General features: G+C 40.3%; 2 protein-coding genes across 5 annotated transcripts in view; one reads left to right on the top strand and one right to left on the bottom strand.

The window, feature by feature from the left end:
• The window catches only part of LOC110537737 (long-chain-fatty-acid--CoA ligase 6), a 74,080-nt gene that overhangs the window by 11,225 nt on the left and 37,188 nt on the right, over positions 1-25,667 (top strand). For 2 of the 3 annotated variants that reach the window (XM_036937752.1, XM_021624089.2), the window contains exon 1: positions 20,531-20,968. In XM_036937752.1, the coding sequence (XP_036793647.1) occupies positions 20,923-20,968 (46 nt within the window). In that variant the 5' untranslated portion in view covers positions 20,531-20,922. Of the gene's footprint in view, positions 1-17,962; positions 18,040-20,530; positions 20,969-25,667 lie in introns of those variants that run through there. The other variant, XM_021624090.2, reaches the window with a different exon arrangement.
• Positions 5,572-10,063, bottom strand: irf1b (interferon regulatory factor 1b). 2 transcript variants are annotated; one of them, NM_001124293.1, is given in 10 exon segments: positions 5,572-6,096; positions 6,098-6,139; positions 6,141-6,230; positions 6,708-6,837; positions 6,990-7,024; positions 7,145-7,379; positions 7,709-7,920; positions 8,093-8,192; positions 8,437-8,528; positions 9,898-10,037. In NM_001124293.1, coding segments are annotated over 9 exon segments (993 nt in total). In that variant the 5' UTR covers positions 8,524-8,528; positions 9,898-10,037; the 3' UTR covers positions 5,572-6,034.

Here is a 25,667-nt window from a genome sequence, read left to right as displayed (position 1 = left end):
CTGCCGGCCCTTATCAGTACTGCCACACGTGACTGTTTTCCCTGCACTCAGCCCCTCCCCAGCTTCCTTATGGCACCCCTCATGTCTCTTTAAAAACAAATTATTCATAATAGTTCAAGCTCAGAAACCAAACCTATCAATATACAATATTGGCACGGGTGTTGTTAAGCCCTAAACGAAGTTGAGGGCTGGCAAACCGTGCCAATATATCCTCCAAACATAGGCTTTGAGAGTCGGAGAGACAGACAACAAGGTTTATACAAATCTCTGCTGTTGGCAGCTAAATGTTAGCCTAAAAGAAATGTCAGATAATGTCCAGATGCTTTTTATAGTCGAGATCAAGTTTATAAATTGCTTGGCTGGGCTGATGAGACAGTGGATTGCGCAGTCAAATAGAACAGAGTAAATAGGCATTATAATGTCATAGATTTAGCCAGTGGAAACTTGTCGATTAGACACCAGCTGGAATGCGGTTTTAACCAATCAGCATTCAAGATTAGACCCAGACGTTGTATAATGTCTAACAATCCAAAATGCAATGTTGTCTTGTAAAATCAAAGGGATACATACTTCCTCTTTGCTTTGCCATGGCTATATTGGAGATGCCCATCCTAAACTGCATACACTGGTTTCCATACCAATTTACTAATGCTGAGAGGTTCCTTATTGTTATATCTTCCCATGCAGAAAAAAGTCTACAAGCTGAAACAAAATGTGTGGGAGACTTGTCCTCAAGGGAAAACTGAACCATAGGAATGCATCTCCCTCTCAAAGACAGTGGTGGAGTTGTGATTTTTCCGACATGAATCAGCTAAGCCACATGAACATTTAGAAACTAAGACCCAACTTATTGAGAAGCAGCTGAACATGCATGGAGCTTGAAGCCATATAATAAACTCAAATGACCAGGAAAAACTCAGGGCCGCATTTATAAGTATAAGTCAGGTCAAATTATGACGTTATGAAGGGAAACCGTATGGACTGTGAAAAAAACTGTAAAAGTATAGTTTCGATACCTCTAACACCAACTCCACTGCATGTATGGATAGCCGTTTTAACAAAAATGCATAGAATTTGATATCAATATTTCCCATAGGATTCAATGGAGAAACCAATTTTTGAAATTGCTAATTTAATGATTGAAAATAATACTGTGATCCTGTCTATGTAAAGCTGCTTTAACATACTGTGCATTCAGAAAGTATTCAGATCCCTTGACCTTTTTCCACATTTTGTTATGTTACAGCCTTATTCTAAAATGGATTCAATTAAACATGTTCCTCATTATTGTACACACAATACCCCATAATGACAAAGTGAAAACAGGTTTTTAGAAATACCCTTTGCTATGAGACTCGAAATTGAGCTCAGCTGCATCCTGTTTCCATTGATCATCCATCCATTGATGTTTCTAGAACTTGATTGGACTCCATCTGTGATAAATTCAATTGGTTGGGTATTATTTGGAAAGGCACACACCTGTCTATATAAGGTCCCACAGTTGACAAGTGCATGTCAGAGCAAAAACGAATCCATGAGGTCGAAGAATTTGTCCATAGAGCTCTGCGGGAGGATGGCGTCAAGGCACAGATTTGGGGAAGGGTACCAAAACATTTCTGCAGCCTTGAAGGTCCCCAAGAACACAGTTGCCTTCATCATTCTTAAATGGAAGCAGTTTGGAACCACCAAGACACTTCCTAGAGCTGGCCGCCCTTGGTCAGGGATGTAACCAAGAACGCAATGGTCACTGACAGAGCTCCAGAGTTCCTCTGTGGAGATGGGAGAACCTTCCAGAAGGACAACCATCTCTGCAGCACTCCACCAATCAGGCCTTTATGGTAGAGTGGCCAGGCTGAAGCCACTCCTCAGTAAAATACAAATGACAGCCTGTGAGAAAACAAGATTCTCTGGTCTAATGAAACCAAGATTGAACTCTTTGGCATGAATGCCAAGCATCATGTCTGGAGGAAACCTAGCACCATGCTTTGATATGTTTTTCAGCTGCAGGGACTGGGAGACTAGTCAGGATTGAGGCAAAGATGAATGGAGCAAAGTACAGAGATACCCTTAATGAAAACCTGCTCCAGAGTGCTCAGGATGCCAGACTGAGGTGAAGGTTCACCTTCCAACAGGACAATGACCCTAAGCACACAGCCAAGACAACGCAGGAGTGGCTTCGGGAAAAGTCTTTGAATATCCTTGTGGCCCAGCCAGACACCCGGAATTGAACCCGATCGAACATCTCTAGAGAGACTTGAAGATAGATCTGCGGCAACGCTCCTAATCCAACCTGACAGAGCTTGAGAGGATTTGCAGAGAAGAATGGGAGAAACTCCACAAATACAGGTGTGCCAAGCTTGTTGCCTCATACCCAAGAAGACTCGAGGATGTAAACGCTGCCAAATGTGCTTCAACAAGTACTGAGTAAAGGGTCTGAATACTTATGTCAATGTAATATTTCAGTTTTTTATTTTTTATATACATTAGCAAAGAATTCTAAAAAAATATTTTTTCTTTTACATCATGTGTGTAGATTGATGAGGGGAAAAAACAATTTAACATTTTAGAATAAGGCTTTAACGTAACAAATTGTGGATTAAGTCAAGGGATCTGAATACTTTCCGAATGCACTGTATATAATTACTGTACTGGTACTCCCTGTATATAACCATGTTATTTTCTACTCCTTGTTTTATTCTTGTGTCACTATTTCATTTATTTTGATTTTTTGGGACCTTATCTTTAGCTCTGCATTGTTGGAAAAGGACCAGTAAGTAAGCATTTCACTGTTAGTCTACACCTGTTGTCCAGGAAGCATGTGAAAAATAACAGTTGATTTGATTTGATGTATGGATAAGGCTCCTGTTGCTGTGCTAACAGTTGCCTGGAGAAAGTGTGGTGATTTCTCTGTACCAATTCCATCCTTGTCAAGTATTCTGGACAGGTCACTACTTATGAGGAAAATATCTCAAACTCCATTAGCATTATTGCACAAGTATTTGAATAAAAAATGAAATGTTTAAACAACTATACTCTATATCTAAATATTATTATGATTCTGTATTTCTAGACTAGCTCAAATTCAGCACAGTTCTTTCAGCTCCAGTTTTAGAATGTAGAACAAGATGGTTCAATACAGTCGTGGCCAAAAGTTTTGAGAATGACACAAATATAAATTTTCACAAAGTCTGCTGCGTCAGTTTGTATGATGGCAATTTGCATATACTCCAGAATGTTATGAAGAGTGATCAGATGAATTGCAATTAATTGCAAAGTCCCTTTTTGCCATGCAAATGAACTGAATCCCCCCAAAAACATTTCCACTGCATTTCAGCACTGCCACAAAAGTACCAGCTGATTCTCTCGTTAACACAGGTGTGAGTGTTGACGAGGACAAGGCTGGAGATCACTTTGTCATGCTGATTGAGTTCGAATAACAGACTGGAAGCTTCAAAAGGAGGATGGTGCTTGGAATCATTGTTCTTCCTCTGTTAACATGGTTACCTGCAAGGAAACACGTGCGTGCCGTCATCATTGCTTTGCACAAAAAGGGCTTCACAGGCAAGGATATTGCTGCCAGTAAGATTGCACCTAAATCAGCCATTTATCGGATCATCAAGAACTTCAAGGAGAGCGGTTCAATTGTTGTGAAGAAGGCTTCAGGGCTCCCAATAAAGTCCAGCAACCGCCAGGGCCGTCTCCTAAAGTTGATTCAGCTGCGGGATCGGGGCACCACCAGTACAGAGCTTGCTCAGGAATGGCAGCAGGCCGGTGTGAGTGCATTTGCACGCACAGTGAGGCAAAGACTTTTGGAGGATGACCTGGTTTCAAGAAGGGCAGCAAAGAAGCCACTTCTCTCCAGGAAAAACATTAGGGACAGACTGATATTCTGCAAAAGGTACAGTGATTTGACTACTGAGGACTGGGGTAAAGTCATGTTCTCTAATGAATCCCCTTTCCGATTGTTTGGGGCATCCGGAAAAAAGCTTGTCCGGCATCCTGAGACAATTCATGTGTGGGGTTGCTTCTCAGCTAAGGGAGTGGGCTCACTCACAATTTTACTTAATACCACAGCCATGAATAAAGAATGGTACCAACACATCCTCAGAGAGAAATTTCTCCCAACCATCCAGGAACAGTTTGGTGATGAACAATTCCTTTTCCAGCATGATGGAGCACCTTGCCACAAGGCAAAAGTGATAACTAAGAGGCTCGGGGAAGAAAAAACATTGATATTTTGTGTCCATGACCAGGAAACTCCCCAAACCTTAATCCCATTGAGAAATTGTGGTCAATCCTCAAGAGGTGGGTGGACAAACAAAAACCCACAAATGCTGACCAACTCCAAGCATTGATTATGCAAGAATGGCCAGCCATCAGTCAGGATGTGGTCCAGAAGTTAATTGACAGCATGCTAAGGCAGATTGCAACGGTCTTGAAAAAGAAGGGTCAAACACTGCAAATATTGACTCCTTGCATCAACTTCATGTAATTGTCAATAAACACTTATGAAATGCTTATAATTATATGCTTATAATAAATATATGCTTATAATTATACTTCAGTATTCCATAGTAACATCTGACAAAAATATCTAAAGACACTGAAGCAGCAAACTTTGTGGATATTAATATTTGTGTCATTCACAAAACTTTTGGCCACGACTGTATAATACAATGGACAATAAAATGTATACCTTGTATTAAGTACACTGCGATGATTTGTCAAACTACCGAAATAGGAAATGAGAACAATTATAAAACATGGATTGTCTCCACCCACCTGTTTATCTGCTTGCCTGCCTTGACTCTGAACCCACCTGCCTGACATACTGCCTGCCCTGACCTCGAACCTGCCTGCCACTCTGTACCTCCTGGACTCTGACCTTGTTATGATCTTTTGCCTGTCCACGACCATTCTCTTGCCTGCCCCTTGGATTATAATAAATATCAGAGACTCTAACCATCTGCCTCCTGTGTCTGCATCTGGGTCTCGCCCTGTGCCCTCATAGCTTCTGTGGAAAGTAGTTGCAAAAGTAGTTTGACCCGTTTCCGAGAAACGTTTACAAACCTGACATGAAAAAATGTGCATCGGTATTCAACAGTGTTTTATATGCTTGAGTCTGAGAAAGTAATTCCTCTCTAATTTATATAGTAGTGTAGTTTACAACAGCTGGGAATAATCATGTGATTTACACACAATGCTGTGTTAAATCCCCTTAACCATTAAAAAAAAAAACTTTTATGCTCTGTTAAAAGCCTTGCCACTTTGAAGAATGGCAATAAGACTCCCTTCAAAACCAATCTGTTTCCAATAAAGTGTTATTCTACAATTATTACATTGTAATTTACAATATTACTATAGACTTGCATCAGGCTGTTGCCTGTTGCGCAGTGATGCATTGGACACTGTCAGCTCCCCATGTCTTAGATAGCTAACTCATCCGGTTATATAGGCTGTTCTCCCCTCATCAAAACCTCTCTAAAAGTATGTCATGTCAGATATAAATATTTGTAGATATTAAGTATAGTATACAATATATTAACTATACAGTATACACACAACTCACAATAGGTTGGCATTTAATTTAATTTGTACAAAAAAAAAAAAACAATGATATAAAATATATATACAAATATACACAAAATGACATCTTTAACACCTTTCACCAAATGAACAGACATTTTCTCAAAATAGTTCGTTATGAATGATTATCGTCCGGGAATATACTGCTGTATACCATATAGTGTGTAAATAACGGAACATTTTGTCACACCTGATGTTGCTCATCCAAGCGGAGAGTTGATGTGATGTTTTGGCAATGGGCTAGGTGCCATCATATCAACTGTGGATCTTGTAAATGAGCTATTCATACTGAGTACAATACAGCTATGAGCACGATTTAACAAAGAGTGGAAACACAGTAGAGAGTACCAGACATACTTCCTTTCAAAAATGCTACCAAAGGTTTTAGAGATCCTCCAACTGTCACAGAGCAGCATTCGTCAAATGCCAAAGATGGTGTAGCTTGACTTCAAGAAAAAGTTGGGAATGAAGTCTTTTGGTTCTGTTCAGGGTCTGAGAGAGCGGGCCTCAGAGTGGGCATGTGATCTGTTGGGGATAACTGGATGTGTTGTTGTTCAGTGACCAGTAGTCGGTGTAAGGGATGTCGTCAATGATCGGTAGTCCTGAGATGAGTTCTGTGTACAGCCGCAGCTCTATTTCCTCCCCTGTCAGACGAACAAAACAAAGGAGGTCAGTGATGCAAGAGAATCACAGCTGAAAGATGGCACAGACTTCGTCTTATGTTTTGCAATATTGACAGCGGCCTTGTTAGATGATTTTGGATGCAATGGTAAAAACTGAAGCTTAGGCTCTGGTCAAATCATTCACTTCTATGTCTGCCATCTATTTACCATATATGCGTTATCATGTTTCACACCTTATGCACATGAGAAGGAAATATTATTGATTGAAGCACTGTCCTCAATCGTCTCAGTGTTTTACATGTGACAGATTTGTTTAACAAATATGTTTACAATGGCCTACAGAATCCAGAGTTTTCCTATTCATTTTCCTTGTTTGTAGTCTTTCATTTTGACTAACAAATGTTTTACAAAGACAATGCATGGAGACAGGACGAAATCCTGCCGTTGAATACTACAGTATAATTAACAGCCTGATTCCATCTAGCATCATTTATTTACCTGAGTTATCACTCCATTGGCTCTCTGGACTGTGGTAAGACTCTGCAGTGTCGAAGGACTCTGAGGTGTCTACTTCATTGCTCAGGAACCTCTTGTCGTTTACACTGCCTTGCTCCCAAAGCTGTGTCATCTAAATGGGCAAAACACAGGTGATGAGCCTGGTTGAATTTTTGCTAGGTTTAACAGAATTTCTAGTATTCAATACAGAATATCTGGCAAACATGGATTATTCCTGATAATTAAAAAAGCACACTGAACTTGTAGTGGTAGAGACAAACTTACCTCAATTAGGGTTTCTTGGTGACTGTCTTCATAGTCTGTAAAGTTGAAGAAGGGCAATTGGCATGAGCATTGTGCAAACCTCAATTACATTTGCAGCCCACACTCAAACACAAAGAGTTTAGTCAAACCCAAATATCTAGCAAGGTTAATCTTACCTGTGGGGTGGTCTGGTGACACTTGGAAAGATGTGTAGAAGTTGTTGGTGCTGTCTGGGCCTATTTCCACACTGGTGGAACACTCTGGAGCAAATGTGAAATCATCTAGGTTGTCTGTGCTGTCTACTATGCTTTCCTGTGTCATACTGTCCTCCTGCGGGTGTGTGTTGGTATTGAGGTCCTCGGGGCAAATGGTTTCGCTGTACGACATTCCCTCTGTCTTGATCTGTGACCCCTAGAAGAGACAATAGCAAAACATGAAGTAAGATTATAATGTTCATCTCTGTTGACACTGGCTTGGATACAGCCAGCCGGAATAGGCATGCACAGGTCTTTATATAGCAGAGGGAATACATTACTACAATGATGATAGGGATTCTAAAGTGGGTTGAATGGGTTCTGAAGTGGGTTGAAGGGATTCTAAAGTGGGTTGAAGGGATTCTAAAGCGGGTTGATGGGATTCTAAAGTGGGTTGAAGGGATTCTAAAGTGGGTTGAAGGGATTCTAAAGTGGGTTGAAGGGATTCTAAAGCGGGTTGCAGTTAAAAAAGGAATATAACCTTACCTTGTTATTTTTCTTTACAGTGTTTGCTTTTGACCTCTTGTTATTTGGCTTGGAGTGGACGTTCTTCATCTTGTAGACACGCACCGCTCCACTCCCTCTGTTGATGCTTTTGTCTTTCACTTCCTCTATGTCAGGAAGGGAGTTCATTGCACAGCGGAAATTAGCCTTCCATGTCTTAGGGTCCGGTTTAGTCTCGCCTTGTATGAATTTCCCTGCATCCACAGACAAGTGACATCATTGTTATTACGATGCAGTAAGTATATTGTAAAACCTTACGGTGCTGAAGTGCATATTGCGCAGAGCATATGATGCATCTTCGGTAAAATTACATTTTATTATGAGAGGGGCTATAATAGGTAGTCTAGGTATGTGTTATTTGCTCACCTGTGTGCATGGCCCATTGCTTGAACAGACATGCGTCCTTGTTCAAGTCCCATCCATGACGTGCAGCATGCTTCCATGGGATGGAGAAAATCTTATTGTCCTGGACAAAAACCACAAAGCAATGGGTTTCAAATGAGAGCCTCCTATCTCTCACCTCAGCTTCTCCTCTACATGCTTGGTTTTGAGTAGTCCTTCTCATGGGTAATGGTGCTTAATATGCTTGGAGCTGTCAATGTCTGGACTAAGTTCTCTTCTTACAATGAGTGTCCGCCACTGCAATGTTTCAGGGAGTATTTGTTTCCTTTGTACATTCAAATGCATTAGATGAGTCTGATGAGTCTTACCTTGTCCACCCACACCAATCCACTGATGGTGTTGGACTCAATCTTTCCCTCCAACCAAGGTCTCATTCTCATCCTAGACACAGGCATGGTTCCTGGGAGAGGAAGGAGAATAGATTAGCTCAGTTTTAGCCACATGGAATGTGAGGTAGATGTGCACGCATGTTACTCAGGCCCTCCCACTGCCCTTCTCAGTTAGTGCAGATGTTTAGTCCAGTGAAGCTCATGACCTAGCCTTGGCAGACTATAGTCTGAGATGAATGTGCATTCCCAGTAAACACTCCTATCCCACTTGGACCAGCTCATACATAAAGCATCCTCCATTCAGGCTGCAAAGGTATAATTTCTTTCCGTAGCTATCATTAATGGCGAGCTGCCAGAAAATATGTGTACTGTCTTAATAAAACACAATTTTCCATTAACATTTCGTGCTTTCGAACAATTTAGGACGTTGAACAACGCGTTCAGCGAACGGTGTACAACATCCTAAATTGCCCGAAATTACGAAAAATGGTGGTGGCAATTTGTGTTTTATTAAGACAGTACACATATTTTTCGGGGGTTCGCCATTAAAGATAGTTAAGGAGGGTAATTGTGCCTTTACAGTCTGAATGGAGGATGCTTTAAGTACGAGCCGGTCCAGGAGAAGCACGAGTGTAGTATCGGGAATGCACATCAATTCTAGACGATATGCAGCTCTAGCGCCCACTATCGGATGCCTAGTCTCGTCATGACCAGGAAGTGTGATGTAGCCATGACCATTGTCAACGACTGTCAAATTATTGGACTATCCAAATCAGTGAAAGAAAGCAGTACTAGTATTTCTGTCATGTGCATTTAATAGGACTACATTGAACGTCTTTAAAAGTCTTTTTCGTTGTCTTATTCAAGCAGAGAAAGAGTTTGGTTATATCTAGTGCATCCCAGGTTAAATGGAGCAGGTTCTTTAGTGCTTAAAAAGAACACGATGGACATATTCAACAAATAACATGCACACTCTGATCGTGCACTGAGCAAGCGAACGGATTTAAACCAATGCATTACAGTGCCTAGATACGTTACAAACAGTGTTACACCTAGACCTACTAAAACGTGCAATTATTTATATGTTAACTAGAACTCTTGAAAAGTCATAATATACTACTGCAATTTTCTATTAGCTACTTGCATTACTTCGGCTAGGTTAATTCACCAACAGGTTGACCGTACAGCCACAACCCTTTGCTTCAAGGCGCGTTCGTGTCAGTGTAATATTATCTGTCAAAATATGTGGACTATGCCCAATGACAAGATGCACGCTGCTGCACACACGTAAAAACAAATGCGAGTCTCTATTTTTTTTAAATGCCTACAGGCCTACTATAAATACAAACTATATTGTCTATAAATATGTACAAAGAGAGCTATGAGCACAGTTTATATGTGGCCTAGTAGTGCATGCAATAAGAAAATAAAATCACTTACAGCTGCAATATGATGTCGCTTAATCCGATTGATTAGAAATGTAGCCTAAAAGCAGGTATTCTCTTTTGTAAAGATGGAGCGAGAAGTTGTTCCTCTGTTATTCCTTGTAATATCCACTCTGGTCTTCATTGACAGTGTGTACACTCTGCTGAAGGAACAATGGTTTTTATACAGAGATGCTGGGACTTCCCCACTTAGTAGCATGCATACGGTTTTGGCAGCAGTCCGCATCTGCGCCGAATGTCACAACAAGGACGGCGCGCTCAAACTACAGGCAACCTGATTTCCGAGAAATCATGCCGTTGTGAGCGAAGCTATGATAGTCATGATAAGGCGTGAACAGACCCAATAAAGTAGCTATGCATGTTGATCGTAGCAGTATAACGAAGTATAATTTACAATATCTAGGCTTTTTTTATTTCTTATTGTTTTCAGTTAAAATGTTAAATTCTGCATGACTATTGATAGTTTATTAATTTAACTTGTGTTTATAGAATATATAGAGATTATGCATAGTAAACAGGCTATCTTATCAGTTAAGTAATCCTTCCACACGTATTCCTATAATTTAATTTAATTATATTAGAGAAAACGATTCCATTATTTAATTGCATAACTATGCCAAATACAACCACTGGGTTGTATTTCTATTCTATTATTGGTGCAATTATGTCCCGCCAAGCATCAAAAGCCCAGGCATAGGCAAGCCCTTTTAAATAAATCGCAATCGAACTGAGAAGTCGCGCTTTTCCTGGAAATGGTGTAGGTATTAAAAGCACCGACAGGGGAAGTGTTGACTTGTTCAGTTGGTACAGGGTGCCACAGACTCCAGTCAGACTTAATGTAAATCACTGCTGACACGAGCTGCTTGTTTACAAAAGAAAGCACTTATACCAATTGCCAACTGCTACAAAGTTAAGCAATCATGTTATGTATTACTATTCAAGAATCGCCAACGTTCGAATGTTAACAGCATGAAACTGCCATGCATTTTATTATAAGGACTTGGAGTGATCTGCTTTAATCTCAATTGTCTCATATTGCATAAATACAGAAACGCGTATTTAACAGTGTTCTGATTTACAGTGCAGAGGTTAATCCGCCAGGAAACCCTTCGTCAAGCAGGAACACGTCACCCGTCTTTTCCATAAAATGACTGTTGTGTTTGAGCTCGGAGCGCGCGGGGGAGTTGTGTAATACAGTGTGTGGGTGTGTCTCAGTCCAATGAGGAAAAGCAGGGTATTTTCCTGCTGCGGACTTTTTGCTCCGTTCAAAAAGCCCAGGGTTTTCCCAATAGAAAAAAAGGATATCTCTCTTTTAATGGTGGTCAATATTATTTGTCCTTCATACAAATAATTTGGATTACCACCAACCCAATGTGTGTATAATTAACTATTTGGTATATCTTATCCAGGAGGCTTCTCACATGCAATGGGTAGCCTAGTACTTCAATATGTTTTACATGGTTGCTAAATCCCAACCTGGATGCTTTGTAAGACATCCCTTGCATTTGTATAGTGCTTTCATTTCACTACTTCTCAAATTGCAACTCACCACAAATCTGTCTGAAGAGGAAATATAGACAGCAGACTTCTTCACGTCTTTAATTGCAACTATTTTGAGGGCATGAGCATATGCATTAATACAATTTTTGGTTAAAGGCCTTGCAAAGCGTCCAGTATGTCTATAGAGCTCGCCAGGTTGTAGTCCGAAAAACCGGAAATTAACACCTCTGGTGTTGGGGAAAGAGTAGGGTTTGGTAATAAACAATGTATGGTCTGAGGTCAACACAGACTTATATTTTAGATTTTTTGTTCTATGAAATAACATCAGTCAGTTAACATGACCTTTATGAATTATGAAGCTTTTTTTGTTCTTTGTGTGCTTATTTTGATTACTTAAATGCTTCAAAATGTTTTTTTTTTTTTTAAGTGACTGACTTTTAAATCAGTCACAGAATATGTATCAGAAATCTACACTGACGCCCCTGGGTCTTTATAAACCAAAAACTCACATGACATGTCTGAACAGATCAGATGTATAATATAATAAATGTCTGAATGTTAAACTGATGAGGAAAAAGTAGCCTCCATGCCATGCTTTGGAGATGAAGGAACTGAGAATAATAAATAGTCTGTTTGCAAGGAGAAATTCCCTCAAATGGGCATCTAAAGCTCTTCCTACAGAGGTCATACTACTAGAGTGAGTATATATACTGTATTGTCCCTGTCTGTCCTGCCTGTCTGTCTGTCTTCAGTGGAGAACAAAAAAAAAGAAGTAATATCTACCCTGCTCCAGAGATTTCCACCCTGACACCATCCAGAGGATAAATTCCAGCCTGTCTCAGACTGTGTGATGTGCCCAAATCTACACCTGGCCCACCATCCCATCTTCAGCCTGAACTGTCTTTAAAACAATGTATACCTGTGCAAAGAGGTAGTCCCCACCTTACACGATGTTGCTGGTTAGTTTTGGTTAGCCTCCCTACTCCCATCACCAGGACAGGCCTGGGACACTCCTGCACACTATGGCAGACCCAACCATGCAACAAGAGCTACACCAAGGTCTCCTGGGCACACCCAGAATGGAGCATTGGCAGCCACTCTGATCCCCTGCAGCAGATCCACTCATTTGGCAGGTGCTTCATCAGGGTGGACTGAAATCTGCCAACACTGCTCTCCCAGTTCCCGCTCTAGCCACTGCATCCAGCGACTTGAGGGAGGTCTGTAAAGTGTTCAGTCTGCTCTGCTCTCATGTGGTTGACCAGGGACCTTGGCAAAGTCCCAGTTCACTCAACAAATAGCTGCAGATAACCCTATGCCTGTTAGCTCTTATGGGAACTGAGCTGGGGGCTTAGGCTAATGCACCTAAATGCGCAAACTATTGTTTCAAAATGGACACAATTGATGTTTGGGTACAGGACTCGTGTCCTGACATTCTGGTTCTTTCAGAAACATGGTTAAAGGGTTATGTATCTGATAAAGACGTTGAAGTAAATTATTATAATGTATTTAGATGTGACAGATTACAGAAAGGGGGTGTAGTGGCCGTATGCAGTACCAGTCAAACGTTTTGACACACCTACTCATTCAAGGGTTTTCTTTATTTTTACTCTTTTCTATATTGTATAATATTAGTGAAGACATGAAAACTATGAAATAACACAAAAGTGTTAAACAAATCAAAATATATTTTTTATTCTTCAAAGTAGCCACCTTTTGCCTTGATGACAGCTTTGCACACGCTTGGCATTCTCTCAACCAGCTTCATCTGGAATGCTTTTCCAGCAGTCTTGAAGGAGCTCCCACATATGCTGAGCATTTGCTGGCTGCTTTTTCTTCACTCTGCGGTCATAGCATCCCAAAAAATCTCAATTGGGTTGAAGTGGGGTGATTGTGGAGGCCAGGTCATCTGATGCAGCACTCCATCACTCTCCTTGGTCAAATAGCCCTTACACAGCCTGGAGGTGTGTTTTGGGTCATTGTCCTGTTGAAAAACAAATGATAGTCCCACTTAGCTCAAACCAGATGGGATGGCGTATCACTGCAGAATGCTGTGGTAAATAGGGCTATTTTCTGTATACATTACAACCCCTACCTTGTTACAACACAACTGATTGATTCAAACACATTTAAGAAGGAAAGACATTCCACAAAATAACTTTTAACAAGTCACAGCTGTTAATTGAAATGCATTCAAAAGTGACTACCTCATGAAGCTGGTTGAGAGAATGCCATGAGTGTGCAAATCTGTCATCAAGCCAAAGAATGGCTACTTTGAAGAATCTCAAGTATATATCGGTTTGTTTAACACTTGTTTGGTTACTACATGATTCCTTATGTGTTATTTCATAGTTTTGATGTCTTCACTATTATTCTACAATGTAGAAAATATATAAAATTAAGAAAATCCCTTGAATGAGTAGGTGTTTCCAAACTTTTGACGGCATCCACATCTTTGCATTTTTGAGTACCCGATAAATGTTAGCTCTTGGTTGTAAATGTGTCCATAAACCAGAATACACATTTATTTATTGCTGGGATTTACCTACCCCCTGCTGCCATGATGGATGTTATTGGTGCTATTTCCAAGTGTTTAACACCTTTTCTGTCCTCGGAGTTGGTCATTTTAGGGGATTTGAATCTGGATTGGCTATCATTGGCCTCAAATCAATTTAAGAGTATATGCATTGATTTTAAACTAACTCAACTGATCTCAAAACAACACATAGCTAAATATGAAAAACCCTGGTAACTCCTCATTCATTGATTTAATTATAGCACAACTCAGGATATGAGCCAGATGCAGACACGGGAGGCAGATAGTACCGTTCACAGATTATGTTTTTTTAAACACAGGGCAGGAAAAGGGCAAGTCGAGGGCAGACAGAGGTTTGTGGTCGGGTCAGAATCAAGCAGGTGGTCTTGAGAAGAGCCAACCCGGGCTCTCTTCCAGCTATGACGACAGCGGCGGACAAACATCTGGGCCGAGGGTTTGCTTACCTTAAAACTGACAGGTCTGTGAGAGCCGGAATTCTTACTGGTTGGTAGGTGATCAAATACTTATGTTATGCAATCAAATGCAAATTAATTATTTAAAAATCATACAATGTGATTTTCAGGATTTTTGCTTTAGATTCCGTCTCTCACAGTTGAAGTGTACCTATGATAAAAATGACAGACCTCTACACGCTTTGTAAGTAGGAAAACCTGCAAAATCAGCAGCGTATCAAATACTTGTTCTCCCCACTGTATATCTCTGACTCTGCTGGTGATCCTTCTAAATTTTGAAAAACAGAAAATGCACTGAAGTGTGCAAATTCCTCTTCTTCTCTGCCTCAGCAAGTTCTGTCTGACTCTGGCATCATAACTTAAAATAATGCAATAAGTGATCATTTTAATCATCATTTTATCCCGGGAGGCTTTTTATTTGAGAGAAACTGTGGTTTAATTGACCCTGGTCAGTCAATCGACTGATATTTCCTCTGCCAGCCTCGAGCTGACTCAACTTCTATTTACATTTAATTTCAATAATTGACGTCTGTATTGTACAAGATGCCTTGCTTAAGATTGATGTAAAAAAAAAAATCCACTGGGACTGATATGCTTGATCCATTTTTGCTGCAGCTCTCTGCCCCCCTGATTGCTGAATCATTAACCCATATTTTTAACCTGATGATTATATCTGGTACTATCCCTAAGGTTTGGAAATCTGCCCATGTACTCTCCCTTCACAAAGGTGGTGACTCTTCTGACCTAAATAATTATCATCCTATTTCTAAACTTTCTCGTCTGGCTAAAATATTACAATCCTTAATCAATTCTCAGCTAAGATCTTTCTTATCTTTGAAATCTATTCTAAATGTACATCAGTCAGATTGTAGACCAGGCACTATGTCTGCTGCATCCCTAGTTATAAATGATGTGATTAACTGTATAGATAAAAGGCATACCCTTTCATTATCCTGTCCTTGACTTTCAATACTGTTGATCACGCACCTCTAATTCAGAGGCTTTCCTCAATTGGCTTAGACCGGGCTGTAACTGATTTAAAAATTACTTGACAGATATAACTCGATGTGTGTCTGCTGACTGTGTTAAATCAGGTTTCCTGGATATTATGAAAGGTGTCCCGCAGAGGTTGATTCTGGGTCCTGTACCTTTTACTGTTTACATCAACAATATCGACTTGTCTGTAAAAAAAAACTGTAACCTGCACTTGTATGCTGATGGTACTGTTGTGTATTCTATTACGGTAAGGTCGGTAAGGTAAGGTCCATCTGCGAAAGCACCCGGACGCAACGTCACCACCAAAAACAAAAAACAAGAACTCACTGATGCTTCAAATAATGGTGTCAGCATTCCGTAAGGACCGACGCTGGAGACGAGAGGCATGGAGTGAACATTTAATGGAAAACGGACATCACACAAAACAAGAACAGCATCTGGACGGGGGGAACAAAATGATATGATAACAATAATGCTGACACAGGGAACCACCTGAGGAACAGACAGATATATAGGGGAAGGTCAAACAAAGCGAAGAAGTCCAGGTGAATCCAATGAGGGCTTATGCGCGTAATGATGGTGGCAGGTGTGTGTAATGATGAGCAGCCTGACGTCCTCAAGCACGAGAGAGGGGAAGCGGGAGCAAGCCTGACAATTATCCCGCCGGTTGACCAGGCTCTATCTGAACTACAGTCTGCCTTCATAGCATAACAGAAAAACTGTATTGGCCTGAAATTAGTATTGAATGCAGGTACAACTAAGTATATGCTGTTCACTAGAGTGCATAAAAATAACTCTGATGATTTAAACGTATGTACTTTGGCTGGTGTCCATATTGATCATGTCCCTGCTTACAAATATCTGGGTATCTGGATAGATGAAAAGCTGTATTTTAAAAAAGCATATTGATGAGTGAGTAAAGGTGAGAATAAAAATGTGCTTCTTCTATAGAAATAGGTCCTGCCTCTCGTTAAATAGTAGAAAGCAGATGTGGTATTTTATTAGGATCCCCAAGCAGCAGCTACTCTTCCTGGGGTCCACACAGAACATGGAACATGACACAATACAGAACATTAATAGACAAGAACAGCTTAAGGACAGATTATTCAGTTGACATTCCTATTGGTCCTAGACTGTGGCGACATCATCGATATGAATGCAGCTGCCACTTCATTAAAGACGTCAAATGCAGTTTATCACAACGCACTGCGCTTTATTGCAGGAGACCATTCTTGTATCGTCACTGCATTCTCTGTCAGAAAGTGGGTTGTCCCTCTCTGATCTCACATAGGTTGATACAGTGCTATGTTGTCATTTATTAAGTCCTTTTACACAAAGTCCCACTGTACCTAGCATCTTTACTAAACTTTAGACCACACCCGGTCTCAAGGATGGTTAACTCTGGAAATGTTTTTGGTCTCCATGAAGTAAGGTAAGTCTTGCATCTTATTTGTGGAACAACATTTGATATGTTGGTGCCTCTAGGGCAATTCAGAAGGCTGAACGAGGACCTTCTACTGATGAATGTGTTAGTTTTTTTATGACCGTGTTGTTCTTTCTACTTGCATTTTGTATTTATATTTTAATGCATGTATTTTCTGTCATTTCTGTCATTCAGGGCTCATCTGTAAAAGAGGCCTTGGTCTCAGTATGACTCCCTGATAAAATAAAGGTTAAATAAATACAAATCTGCTTTGACAGCTCTGTGACTTTGGATCAAATCAAAGCCACTGCTGATAATTCATGGTGGCGGCCCTGCTCCCCTTTAACAGCTGCTCTGCAACAGTTCTCCACTTCCTCCTTTTCCTCTCTCTCCCTCAACTCTCCCCCTTCCACCATGGCCACATCCCTCTCCATATACATGTTGAGCGGTGAGATAGGCAGGCCTGAAGATGTAATAGATAACCTGACATTCTTTATGGACATGGGGGATGGGGGAGAAGGAAGAGGAATAGTGTATGGGAAGATGCTTTATGTGTGGAGCTTTGAAATCACATGGACAGAACAAGCTTTTTTGGGGGGGGGGGGGGGGGCATGCTGTCTTTGTAGTACAAGACACATGTCATCTTTTGAAGGAAATATCCCTTTCACTCTGTTATCACTTAATTCCATGTGTGTGTGTTGTGTACTCTAACATCTATGCAAGGGGCATTGCAATCATGCAATGAAATCCCTATTGTCCATCAGTAGGTTTTTTTCTCTTGCAACTCTTGCATGACCTCCCTGAATTCTCTCGTCAGTCTGTGTGTGCATCCCAAATTCCCTATATAGTGCATTACTGTATATCAGCCATATGGAGAGTAGGGCACTATAAATTGAATATGGTGCCATTTGGGATGCAAGCAGTATCCACCTGTGTGATCTGGGGTGTAATCATTAGCCAAACAGTTGCAAAACAAGAGTTTTTATTGGACAAATTCAGGTAGATCCCTCCCCGTTTAGTTACGTTTGCTTCACTTTAAGAAACGTTTCGCAACAGAATCGACGTAATGAATACGCCCCTGACTGCCTGCCTCTGTTTAACATGTTTAATGTGGCCATGTTTGTCTTTTCTGCAGCAGGAGGTGGAAGATGTGACTGGTGGCAGGACAGGAAGTGACAGATGGGAGGTCCTGACAATGACCCACTTGATAAGGTCAGTCACTTGATGCAGGCACCACAATAACACAATTAGGCCTAATTTTTCATGCACTCCTCCCCTCCCTGGCTCCCTCAGGAGACTGCCTCCAGGAAGTGTTTTAGGCTGCTCAAAATGTTTCAGAAAAAAATACATTGGGGACATATGTAGGCTAGGGCTAATCAAGATGTGTCCAGACTCCAGATTAACAGTTGCATAAAATATGCTACACTAGGCTTGACATTTAAGGTGCAATATGATATACTGTATGTATGACAAACCAGAAATATAAAATGATCTCTGTATGTCCTTTTAAATTATCATGCAAATATTATGGTTGCAGCAGCAGGAATGCTTGCTTAGGAGGGAGCAATTTTCAAGGTGATGTGTCATGTCACGTGAGGAGTGTATCTCCAACCCATCTCCCTCTTGGGAAAATTTGAATCAGCAGGACACAAACATTCCCCATTGAGATCCACTGAAATGTACTAAACCCAACTCTAGAAACCACTGTAACTCGCATAGCCTATATACTGTAGGTTTACGATATACAGTTGAAGTTGGAAGTTTCCATACACTTAGGTTGGAGTCATTAAAACTCATTTTTCAACCACTCCACACATTTCTTGTTAACAAACTATAGTTTTGGCAAGTCGGTTAGGACATCTACTTTATGAATGACACAAGTCATTTTTCCAACAATTGTTTACAGACAGATTATTTCACTTATAATTCACTGTATCACAAGTCCAGTGGGTCAGAAGTTTACATACAGTAAATTGACTGTGTGCCTTTAAACAGCTTGGACATTTCCAGAAAAGGCTTTAGAAGCTTCTGATGGGCTAATCAACACAATTTGAGTCAATTGGAGGTGTACCTGTGGATGTATTTCAATGCCTACCTTCAAACTCAGTGCCTCTTTGCTTGACATCATGGGAAAATCAAAAGAAATCAGCCAAAACCTCGATGGTCATGGTTCATCCTTGTGAGCAATTTCCAAATGCCTGAAGGTACCACATTCATCTGTACAAACAATAGTATGCAAGTATAAACACCACGGGACCATGCAGCCGTCATACTGCTCAGGAATGAGACGCATTCTGTCTCCTAGAGATGAACGTACTTTGGTGTGAAAGTGCAAATCAATCCCAGAACAACAGCAAAGGACCTTGTGAAGATGCTGGAGGAAACAGGTACAGAAGTATCTATATCCACAGTAAAACGAGTCCTATATCGACATAACCTGAAAGGTCGCTCAGCAAGGAAGAAGCCACTGCTCCGAAACCGTCATAAAAAAGCCAGACCATGGTTTGCAACTACACATGGGTACAAAGATTGTACTTTTTGGAGAAATGTCCTCTGGTCTGGTGAAACAAAAATAGAACTGTTTGGCTATAATGACCATCGTTATGTTTGGAGGAAAAAGGGGGATGCTTGCAAGCTGAAGAACACCATCCCAACCATGAAGCATCGGGGTGGCAGCATCATGTTGTGGGGGTGCTTTGCTGCAGGAGGGACTGGTGCACTTCACAAAACAGATGGCATCATGAGGTAGGAAAATGATGTGGATATATTGAAGCAACATCTCAAGACATTAGTCAGGAAGTTAGAGCTTGGTCGCTAATGGGTCTTCCAAATGGACAATGACCACAAGCATACTTCCAAAGTTGTGGCAAAATGGCTTAAGGACAACAAAGTCAAGGTATTGGAGTGGCCATCACAAAGCCCTGACCTCAATTCCATAGAAAATTTGTGGACAGAACTGAAAAAGTGTGTGCAAGCAATGAGGCCTACAAACCTGACTCAGTTAAACCAGCTCTTTCAGGAGGATTGGGCCAAAATTCACCCAACTTATTGTGAGAAGCTTGTGGAAGGCTACCCAAAACTTTTGACCCAAGTTAGACAATTTAAAGGCAATGCTACCCAATACCAATTGAGTGTATGTAAACTTCTGGCCCACTGGGAATGTGATGAAAGAAATAAAAGCTGAAATAAATCATTCTCTCTACTACTATTCTGACATTTCACATTCTTAAAATAAAGTGGTGATCCTAACTGATCTAAGAAAGGGGAATTTTTACTTGGATGATTGAATGTCGGGAATTGTGAAAAACTGAGTTTAAATGTATTTGGCTAAGGTGTATGTAAACTTCCGACTTCAACTGTGCATTCCCTGATAATAAAATGCCGGTATATAGAGCTATTATATGACAGGACAGAGACTAAATATAACTATTATCGAACATCATGCATTATCAACGTTATTTAAATGCATGTACGAATCCACAAATCTAACCTAATCCTGTACCATTATCCAACATTCGTTTGATCTGTTAACTCATTTATACCCAGCATCTATGCTGTCATGCATGTTGGTAATTGGAATGTATTTGTCTGTATAGAATCAAAAACAAAAGAAAAAGAAATCGAGCCAGTATAATATCGCTGTATCCTAATAGTGCACGTCACCCAGTACAGTTATCTCTGCGTAACCTTGCTCTCCCCGCATCTTGCGACGTCGGTGAAACGCTTTCATTTCAGTCGGTATGCCGCTGCGCAGGGAAGCGCAGGGAAGCCTATAGTCTACCTAGAGGTGAAATAAAATACATAGTCCAGGAGGGATGGTAGGCTATATTCGTTCATATTTGAGGATGCATTTTTTTCTATCTCGTGCACACCTATAGCTATGTATGTCCTCCAATGCAAATAGGTATAGCCTAGGTTGTAACCGGTTGGACGTTTCAATCTGAATTGACTGGCTAGCAGTAAATAGACTAGTAGGCTATTACTCCGTGATTGTTACAATCTCCCAGATTGTCGGCGAGTTACTGCAGTCGATGCTGCAGTTTTAGGCTCTTGCACCGGGCTGTGTGCTGCGACCGCAAACTCAATGAGAAAGACATGCTTTCCTTCGTTCTGGTCTCTGGGTCTGTCTGGATAATATTAGGTGAGTTTCATATATTTTCATTCTTTGTGCTCACCATAGAATAGCAAGTGCCATGTATTGTATGGGCGCAGCCTCTCTGAAATTGTGAGACATGTTATTGATTTAGAATTCATATAGAATAGGATGCGTTTTTTTTTTTTACAGGTGCCACTTCCATATTTAGAATAGCCTATAGAGCGGCATGGATTATACATTTTCAGGATACATTTATTCGCGTCCGGCCTACACGGAATGAGCTGGGAAAGGTTATCTTTATGTGCGTATCTGACGGCCTGACAGTTAGTGCACAATTATAGCATAACCTATTTGATGTAACTTATAATAACCAGTTGTTGAGACATTTTCATGGAATAACGATTTTATTCTAAACGGGCCTTGTAATTACAGGCATATGGCATTGCTTCGGAAAGCGCATAGCGCAACATAATGCCATAACCAATGTGTATAGGACAACTGGGTCGATACAGTTTTTTTCTGAACATATATATGTTTTGTGTTTCAGCGAGTTATTTACATTTCCGGTATTTGTATGCTAAATTATTCCACATGACCGGCTTCAGTGTGAGAAATTCGTGTCTGCAGGTTATTAAGGTCGTGCAAGATACTGTTGGGTATATGCCTAAACCGGAAACACGTAAATGAAAAAGCTAATCTCTCAACCATTTAGCAACTATATATCGCTTGCCAATGGCTCAGTGACAGCTGCTAACATGCATCAGCGTAAATGTAGGCTATTATCAGACAGCCGGATAACACGTAGCTAGCTAGATCAACAAAAATATACATTTTGCTAAACAATTGCCTATATAGCAACGTGGCATAGTGGTTGCCGATGGATGTCTTCAGAATCTAACCACGCCATAGTGGGTAGTGTGACGTGCAATTTCACGCGCTGAAGAGGGCATGTCTGATTGGTAGGAGCTGTCCATGGGTGAGGGTCCTGAATCACTGCAGCCAGCTCGAGCGTATTAGCAGTGTCTTGGGTAAGGCTCTGTAAAACACTATTTTATTCCGCCAGTCAGGGGTGTGGGGGAAAATGTGACAATTTAAAAAACGTTTTATATTAATCAACATTAGGCACGTATTCCACATATCAGCATGTTTGATCTATAGTAACCTCGACTGCAAAAGATACAGTAGCCTAGGGCCCGTTAAACTGTTGTGTTGTCAACATTTGCGGATTTGGTCTATTGTGCTCACTTAGGGCGACGATGTCTCATAGTAACTTTTTTGAAGGTCTATGTCCCTAGAGTTGGAAAATGTGCAATAGCAGCTTTCTCCGTGTTATCACTCTTTCTTTCATCCCTCCATCCTATTAATTTTCCCCATAGGGATTTTACCCTTTGACAAACAATGTCAATATACAACAAGTTATACCCTTTAATAAATATATCATTGGAAAGCTTAGATTCACAGCTATCCATCAGACACATGTTCGGGAATGTTCAGGTCAACATAACTCTGACCTTTGACCTCTAGGGTACATATCAGAATGACCTGTACAAATTGCTTTACAAAGGAAACCCTGACACATTTGAAACTTTGTTTGACAAGTGGTTCTGAAAGATCATGAAATTACCTTTCAAATGATAAAAAGCACCAGATACAACTGTTGTTTAAATAGCCCATATTGTGCCATTGAAATGAGAATGTTGGAAGCTTGGCCATAGAATTCCATGTAATTGGGTGATAGAGGCATCAAATTGCACGCACGCACACGCTCACACACACACACACACACACACACACACACACACACACACACACACACACACACACACACACTAACCCTACATAAACTTTTTTTCCAATATGGCCACCAAACAACTCAATGGGATCTTATTGGACAATTTTGCATGATCATACCTGAATGAAATATAATTGTAGCATGCCCCAAAATATCTTAAAATGTTCATAGTAATGTAAAATACACATCCAAATGAGCCAGGTGTGCCAGATATAATTGTGTTAACACAAGCTGTCCAAATCGCTGATTTTGGAAGATGTTATGATCAGTAATTGCAATATGTCACTTTCAAACATGTAAAATGGATATCTACATGTGAATAGTCATTGATGTGACTGATAAAAACGATATACAATGTTATCCTTGTAGCGGTTTTCATTATGAGGACTATAAACCTGCCCCTGACATTCCATTATATTGTCGTAAAATCACATTTTGGGCCTTTTCAGGCCAATTATATTACTTTTAGTATTCTAGTAACAGACCAATCTGCTATGGCTCTATAGTAAGAATACATCTTCATTTAGATGAACTCTGTGGAATGGTTTGCTGTTTTCATCGTCAAGCGAAAACTAATTTGGCGTTCCTGTAGAATATTTCATTGTAATGGATGCGTCCTCAGTTTTATGAAAACAGTTCATACGATAACATCCATATCCTTTTAATCCGCTGACGTCCATGACTATTCACACGCATATATCCATTTCACATGCTTGAAGATGAAATATTGCAATTCTTGATCATAACACCTTCAGAAATGAGCGATTGGGACAGCTTTTGGGCACATTCGTAACGCAATTCTGTGAATAGTTTCACTTCTTTATAGATCTGACACACATGGCTCATTTGGGTGTGTATTCTACATCACTATGAACACTTTAAAGGTCAAATGTAGCCCTTTTAAACACCATATCAAATCATTTCTTGGTGACATTTAAGTACCTTAATGTGATTGTTTTAAATTAAAACGGTCAAAAAGAAAACATTTTGCTCCTTAGCAAAGGGCAATTTCTCAAGCAGAAACTTTGCTATGACTGCCTGGGAGTGGTCTGAGTGGAGAGGGGAAAATTAAAAGGAGCTGTTATTGGCAGAGAGGTTTGGAACTCTCTTTCTTGTTGGTCTATTAACAAATTTATTGCATGGTGATGTCACAATGGAAGGCCAAAACTCCATCCCAACAAAACAGGCTGAAATTTCAGGCGATCTTTTCAAACAGCTCTTACAATAAAATAACATTTTCACAATATTATTCCAATCTCATAGTGTGGAAATATATATAAAACACAGGAAAATCCCATTTTGGACTGCACTGGGCCTTTAAGATATAATTGGGAATACTACAATTATATTTCATACAGACATGGCCATGCGAAATTATCCAATAAGAGCCAATTGAGTTGTTTGGCAGCCATATTGGGAAAATGCTTCTGTGGGGTTGAATTCTGTGAGATTTGTAAAACCCTGTTCTAGCTGTGTGTGTGTGTGTGTGTGTGTGTGTGTGTGTAATTTGGTGCCTCTATCACCAAAGTTAGAATCCAAAAACATAGCTGCCCCATTACATGTAATTCTAAGTCTAAGTTTCCAACATTCTAATGTTGATGGCACAATAATGTTGATGTCTAATGTTGATGGCGATCTTCTAGCAGCTGATGCTTCCAGCGTTGGTTATGTTATACATCATTTGAAAGGTAATTTCATGACCTTTCAGAACCACGTGTCAAACAAAGTTTCAAATATTTACAGGTTTCCTTTTTAAAGCAATTTATACAGGTCATTCTGATATGTACCCTAGAGGCCGATGGTCAAAGTTCTGTTGACCTAAACATTAAGAAAAATGTGTGTGATGGATAGCTATCTTTCCAAATATATAAGTGAGCAAGAACTTGTATACTGAAATGTTTCGTTATTGGGTGAAATTCCTATGGGAGAAATGAATGGGATGGAGGGATGAATGAGAGATGAGACATTGTCACCCCTAGTGAGACCGACCAACCCCCCCTGGCTCATGGACTAACAGGTAAACCTATTATTTTCCCCCTCTTAATAATTCAGAGGATGACCCACATGCTCCACCCATGACAGAGTTACAGACTGAGAAAGTATATATGAGTGCTTCTCATTTGAAAAGTTTGGCCAAAAAATGCAGTATTTTTCTGAACATTGTAGACTGCGTTTGTAAATCAGCCTACAATTGAATGACTTTTTAATGTCGTCATGGAACCTAGCTAGGCTATAGCCTATTTAGTGAAAGTTATACTATACCAGTGGTAGTTTAGTGTTGTCCCTGTCATTTAGAAACATTGCATGAGAAGAGTGGGGATAATATCAAGCATAAAACCTTTGGCCATTACCCTATCAGCTAGATTTTGGCCCATGTACAGTAGGCTATGCTACTGTACATGTGTGAGGTGTTAATTTACAGGTTCACATTCACAGTATGTAAGTGTATTCCAAGTTTAAAGAGAGGAAATTCTATGATATTTACATGCTGGAATCTCATATAATCCATCGCATTAATCATATTAATGGATGTTGCCTCTCTCAGACAGTTGTGGGTGTTATGAAGAATAAGGGTGGATGGTGTGGATCTTCCAGCATCCCAAGCATTCCCATTGCTTTAATGTCGGTTATTGGACTGCATTGGCAAAATGGAAAGTGCTGAACAAGGGTTACGTCCTCTCCTGATGCACCGCATGCTTTACTAGGTATCTTTAGATCAGTCTTAAAGGCGCTCAAAAAAAACGTGATTTTCTTGTGTATTATATATATTTGAACACTATGAGGTTGGAATAATACCATGAAATTGTGAAAATGGTGAAGAGCTGTTTGAAAAGACGGCCTGAATTTTCAACCTGTTTTGGTGGGATGGGAGTTTTAGCCTGCCTGGGTGACATCACTAGGCGGTCAATTAGTTAATAGACCAATAAGAAAGAGAGTTCCAAACCTCTCTGC

The sequence above is a fragment of the Oncorhynchus mykiss genome, chromosome 12, assembly GCF_013265735.2.
Source record: "Oncorhynchus mykiss isolate Arlee chromosome 12, USDA_OmykA_1.1, whole genome shotgun sequence".
NCBI lineage: Eukaryota > Metazoa > Chordata > Actinopteri > Salmoniformes > Salmonidae > Oncorhynchus > Oncorhynchus mykiss.
This window is presented reverse-complemented; position numbering and strand designations above follow the sequence as displayed.

What these genes read in the sequence shown, in the direction of transcription:
- irf1b (XM_021622398.2), bottom strand. Translation starts at nt 8,523, where the DNA reads ATGCCTGTGTCTAGGATGAGAATGAGACCTTGGTTGGAGGGAAAGATT. An exon ending in ACCAAGAAACCCTAATTGAG is followed by an intron (nt 6,838 to 6,989) that starts GTAAGTTTGTCT and finishes TTGCCCATTTAG; the next exon opens with ATGACACAGCTTTGGGAGCA. An exon ending in CCAATGGAGTGATAACTCAG is followed by an intron (nt 6,231 to 6,707) that starts GTAAATAAATGA and finishes TTCGTCTGACAG; the next exon opens with GGGAGGAAATAGAGCTGCGG.